Source organism: Notothenia coriiceps, unplaced genomic scaffold (assembly GCF_000735185.1).
Source record: "Notothenia coriiceps isolate Sejong01 unplaced genomic scaffold, NC01 NC01_scaffold00016718, whole genome shotgun sequence".
Lineage (NCBI taxonomy): Eukaryota > Metazoa > Chordata > Actinopteri > Perciformes > Nototheniidae > Notothenia > Notothenia coriiceps.
Window position 1 is genome coordinate 186,157 of NW_011349419.1, and position 6,005 is coordinate 192,161.

The following is a 6,005-nucleotide window of genomic DNA, read 5'->3' on the forward strand; positions in this document are numbered from 1 at the left end:
TTTTTGCCCGGCGCTTGGCCGGTTACCGCTGGTATTAAAAACATTAATGGCGAATGGTTAGGTGGCGCGATAGTCTGTATTGAAGGAGCGCTGCGCTCCGCAACAAACAGCTGTTTGCTTTTCACCCAACAACGACAACCGACTCACAAAACGCTATGTTGTAGCGTTAATAAACGAAACAATTTAACTAAATTGCAAGTCAAAATGCCAATACCACAGGACAATTCTTTTTTTTTTTTAAAGCAATATTTTCAGTGGCCCGAGCGGGCAAGTGGAAAGTACGTTATGCTGGCCCGGGGTGTCTAAATAGTGCTTCCGGGCCAGCGGGCCAATTATAATGTCGAGCCCTGCTTGGATAAAACCACACACACGCACATAAGCAAACACAAGCAGGGACATTGTGAATTTCTGGGTCAAAGCTGTGCTGGAGGGTAAATGCAAAAACGCAAACAACATATTTGTGTATGTCAAAATTAAAGTATGGCAGACACTACTGCTGGATGTCTCCATACAGATGGTGATTGCGACGATACGCTTTGGAGCTCGTAGAACACAGCCACAAATTATTATTGCAGTTTCACAGCATCATTGTTACATTTTCTTATGGCAAGAGTCATATATCATTACTTCCAAAGTTTGCTCCTAAAGTCATACTCAAACTTCTTTCTTTCCCCTCCTTTTCTCTCCCACTCGCCAACCCTCTCTCCTGCCTCAGCTCTTAGACGTGTTCCAGTATACAAACTTTGACAAGAACCGGAGCTTCATCCTGTCCACGCAGGATCGCTTGGTGGGAGGATTCGCCAAGTGGCCGGACAGCCATCCAGGTAAATTATTATTTTACTCTCACAAGTGGCTATTACAGGAAGTAATAGTAGCGTTTGAAGTACAAATTAAAAAGATACTGGTTGTTCATGTAGGCTTTTGTTTGTTTTGTGACAAGAATCCCATGTACCTTCTTATTGTAAAGGCCACATTAGGAGTGGTGAGGTTGAAGGGCATGTTCGATGTCTATGTGGTGGAAAAACAAATCAAATGTTGTCACTGTTTTATTTTCAGTAGCTTCAATGATCTGGCGTTAAGGACAAAAGGATGTTGGAACTAAGCAGTTTAGATAGCTTGTCTTTTATCTCTTTTGGCCCAATAGCTTGTTCACTGCCCTCCACAGGTGCAAAGAGGTCAGAGTGGAGTTGCGGTTGACAGTTTTTCTTGAGATCAATGGAAAACCTCTTGTAATTCTAAACTTCATTGGTGCACATTTCCTTGGGGTGTGTGTCCTTACTTGTAATGTGTAATTGATGAGGCGATTGTTCATAGGTAGCTGGAGGAAATAGGAGATCGAGCTCCTCACATTACAGGAACTAGGCAGGGAAGATAGGGTGGAAGAAACGATGAGGCAAAACAGACACTGTATTCACAAAGCCTCGTAAATATCACTGAACAAAAGAGAGTTTTAGGAAATAGAAGGGACTCTTTTGCAGCATGGTGTAAAGATAGCATTGCACCAACAGTGCAGTCATCGCTCACAGTTACTGATTTATAGGATCTGGGCTGTGAAGATAGGAAGGAAACAATATTAGTATTACATTTAGTTTGAACATTTCACACAACCTGGGTGTGTCCACAGATGCTCTTCAACAAGAATTGCAGGTCATCATCATTGTTCATGTTGGGAGCAGTTGGTCATTTGTAGCCCAATTTAAAGGACCTGCTCATCACCAAACCGCACACAGACACAGAGTTGGATATTTTTCTTACGTCTTGGTGGAAGACAATAACAACACGAAAAGAGTGAATATTGGATTTGTGCACAAGTATAAGGTCTAAATTCTTAATCTGAATGTCATTGTAGTTCTTTACACAGTTATCATAAAGTAAGGGAGGCTGTGGCTAAGTGGGCTAGTTCGTTGATCTTTGGATCAGGGGAGCACAAGTTCAATCCCCACTGCTGTCAGCATGTCCTTGTGTCCTTGGGCAAGACACTTGTAAGTCGCTTTGGATACAGGGTGTCCGCGGAGTCTTAAAAAGTATTAAAAGTTGATAAATCAATTTAGCGAAAAGTAAGGCTATTAAAAAGTATTAAACGGCATTTTCCAAGGTATTAAGAAGTCCCACAGCAACGACAACATGAAACACCCTTTAATTTACTGAAACGACATGTCGGGAAACCCCCTCAAGGCGGCCCCATGCATAGCGCGCCGTAAAATGCTGCTTCTTATTTTAAGTTTTGTTGCCTTGCTCCGCTCTGTGGGGGGGGGTGGGGGTCCCAAGGTGGGTAGACCGACATACGCAACGCTCTGGGGGTCCAACGGCTCCGTGTGTAAGCCCTATATGATAATTTTCTGATAACGATGAAATAGCCCGCCTCCCTCTCCCCACGTCTCCTGCTGCTTCTGGGCTGTCAGAAGAGGGGGAGGAAAAGAGAGGCAGGCACCGTTTATTAAATATTATTATATTATTATACAGAGAACAGAGTCGTTATCAATTTGTTTTAAAGCTCAATAAATAACAAAGAAGACCTCTGACCGGCACTTTCAAATTTTGTACGGAAGATTTAAACTTTAACGGACATGTTGACCGGCGGAACATTTTTTTTAACGGAAACTCTGCCGCACGGTTCCCTTGTTCCTTGGAAGAGGCGGAGAGGTGGGTGTTTTTCATCTGCTGGTGGACTACCTGAGAGATATACGCAGGAGAAAAACGCGTCCACCGCGTAGAGAATAAAACGAAGGCAACCATGGCAACCATGCTCCGGGGTCTTCTTCGCTGCTTTTGGTGTATTTTGTGGCGGCAGCAGCGGCACTTACAGGCCCGGCATATGTACTACAGCGTTTCCAGCATTTCCAGCGGTCTGGTGTGAACGGACTAGGGATGTGCATCTCCATCACTGAGGCCGATGCGATGCGCATCTCGATACGTTGCCACGATACGATACATTAACGATACCTTTGAAACACCAGGCGATGCGATACGATACGATTCACCCCTGTTGCGATACAGTTCGATACGATTTGATTCAACATTATGCGATTCGGGGCGATACGATGCGATTCAACACGATGCAAAAATAATGATACTTCAATATGGTACGACAGAGGATTTTTGTTTTATTCCTTATATGCAGCAAATCATACATTAACAAAAAAATGCTTTACATATTTGGTACTGCACATCCCATCATGCCGTTTATTTTTTTTACCTTTAAAAGCTCTCCAGAGTACAATTGTATAACACCTCACAGTTAAACAATGTAAGGATGCATTGCTCATGATTAACAATGTGCAAATAACAGCTACCATAGAGCAATGCCCATACAGCTGCCAGCCTGATGTGCTTAACACTCAGAGGCTAACTCACCAGTGAGCAGAAAGCAGTGGTTTCTATCTGAACAATAAAGAAAACAAATAACCTTTCACAAACAGGTATTTCATAACTGCTTACAGTAAGGAAGACATTTAAATTATTATTGGCCGTCACAGGCTGCTGTAAGCTAAACACCCTCTCTCTGACAGAACACCTCACTGAGTGATTTAACTCATATGTCTCACTTTCAGGTTTCTCTTTTCAGCCGCAGACCCCACGTCGCCTCTTTATGTGCGTGGCTAAGTTCCTCGTACTACTTGTGTACTTTAAAGCGGCTCGGCATCGTTAACAATTTGCGAGTGATTTTTCAAGTTGACCGTCTGTAGTAATAGTGCCGCGCACATATACCATCAGGACGTTACTGATGGGGTGCGGCTGCGGAGTGATACTGTGTGTATGCAAGTCCGCATCTAGGATAGGGACATCTAATTTAACGTTGTCTGGATGTTGACAATCAGGATGGACATCTGGACATTATGACCCGCCTTGCGAAATGTTGTTACACCCAGGCCTTGATTCCTATTAAAACTCTCTACCAATCTAAGTGGGCTAAGCGTAGCCACGGTGCGGATTTTGCAAGTCTCTACGCTCACGTTGTCCGGCCAACTATTCTCTCACGTGTACGGATGTCGATTTTTTTTGTTTCCTCAGAAGGCTGACAGGCTACGTACGGGCGAGACGCATCGCAGCAACAACGAGGCGCCGATTTTTTACTGGCTCTAAGTAGATATTTGTTGATGTGGACGTAAATCGAACTCAGTCGCGAGTCGTCGTCTGCGCTAGCAACCTATAAACGAAGCGGTGATCGTCCTCTTGACTGCGTCTCAGGTCAACAAGTTGTGCGTGTGCCTCTCAACTCCTCTGCTGTTTCTCTTTGTGTCGCGCGTGGCTTTTTATGGATGTTAGTTTGCAGAACCGGTTGTGACAAGCCTAACAAGTTCCTTTTGCCACATTATAGAAATACGTAGTCATAACTGCGTCCCAGACCTCTCATTATTCCAATCGGGCAGTCTGGAAACGATACTCCATAGAAACTAATAGAACTTCCGCTCTGTGCGGTTCCCTTATCCCATTATGAAAAAAATTGAATTTCCATAGTCGATCTTAAAGAGTCGCAAATGTAATGAATGTTCCCGTAACTGATAGAAGCATAATGGTCAGAACCTTTGATTGCGGACAAATTTGATAGGAAACCAAGGACGCGTATTGATTAGTGTTGTCACGTCAGAAGCGAGTCTCAGTCACCGATCTGTATAAATCAATTGTGTAAGTCGCTATAATCGCTTTAGACTTGAAACCTATTTTCGGTCCAAGTTTTAAGGCAAAATAAAACATCAGTATAACTCAGTAGATTCCGGCAAGAATGTCTTCCCTAAAACCTATGAGTAGAAAAAATAGTGCAGGTATATTAGTCTTTTTATCTATGTGACAGTTGTCGGGATTTTATAGTTAAAACGGCTACCAAATCCATATGTTACACACTGAGTCCGGATACTTACTATATACTTGTTTGGGAAGCATTTCGGAAGTATTATAACTATCCTTATATTACCTTCAACCACAGCAGATGCACGGATGGACTTCAACTGTAAAACTGTGAGTCTCATCCTCTTTTTTGAGTAAACCTCTTTTGCTGGAAATTTCTAACGTCACTCCGCGATCGATTTGAGCGACAAGAAACACCTCCTGTCGACGCGGGCCGGTTGAGGCACTTCGCAAGATAAAGTACAAGCCGGGCAGTAACAGAGCATACTAGAACGAAGGCACCGTTCCCTATTAACAACAGAGAAGAGACATTGAAAAAAAAAAGCGGCAAGCAAACGGTAAAACTCTAATATGTGCGCGGGCGCCGCCTTTCGATTGGTCCTTTCACAAAAATCCGTGTTCCGAATTGAGAAGGTTGGGAGGCGCTCTGCGATCACCGCGACTCTTCGCTCTAGGGTAACCGTCTTCCTCTAACTGTGGGTCGCGGTACTCTAAAGGCATAAGGAACCACAATTTATAACCTTGCGGCGGGGAGGAGGACAGAGAGCATGAAAGATGCTAACCACACTATGCTCCTTTACTTGGTATAAGCACACGAACGCATCGACAGACTCCAGTAACGTCAACCGTTTCCTCTCTGTGTCGAAAGTTGCTATAGAGACCTCTAAATTCGTACCACGTGTGGCAACGCAGACGCCATACCTGGACGCGTGTATCCGAACTGTTAAAGTATCTGACGCGAATGTCATACTTAGTCCTCTTGTAAATCTCTTCTAAGTACCGAAGCACTCGGCCGCACGCCACATTCGATTTGTGCGTGATAACTGTTCTGCTGGATGACTCACTATATTGAGTATGCGATGCAAGTCCACAAGTAAAAGTCGGCGTCTGAGCATGCAGCGGAAAAATACACGCAGCGATTCAGGAGCATGTGGTAACACATCCTAATTTTCGCCGAGCCGTAGCAATTTTAATACGCTCACTAGTAAGTATCAACTCGCTTGCAGCATCTTTTCACTGCGCGTGATATGCAGACACTGCATGACTTTTACCCCACGCTGACGCCTCACTATGCCACGCATACGTTCAGGGCGTAGATCCTGCCTAGATTACATAGTACCGTCCTCTGAGACGGTTCGGTATTCTACTGTAGTCTTGTT

The 6,005-nt window shown here is 44.1% G+C and overlaps 1 protein-coding gene across 1 annotated transcript in view; it reads left to right on the forward strand.

Moving 5' to 3' along the window:
* Window positions 1-6,005, forward strand: part of pggt1b (protein geranylgeranyltransferase type I, beta subunit) — a 21,025-nt gene that overhangs the window by 10,152 nt on the left and 4,868 nt on the right. The window contains exon 6 of the mRNA XM_010776146.1: window positions 716-824. Within this exon, the coding sequence (XP_010774448.1) occupies window positions 716-824 (109 nt within the window). The remainder of the gene's footprint in view (window positions 1-715; window positions 825-6,005) is intronic.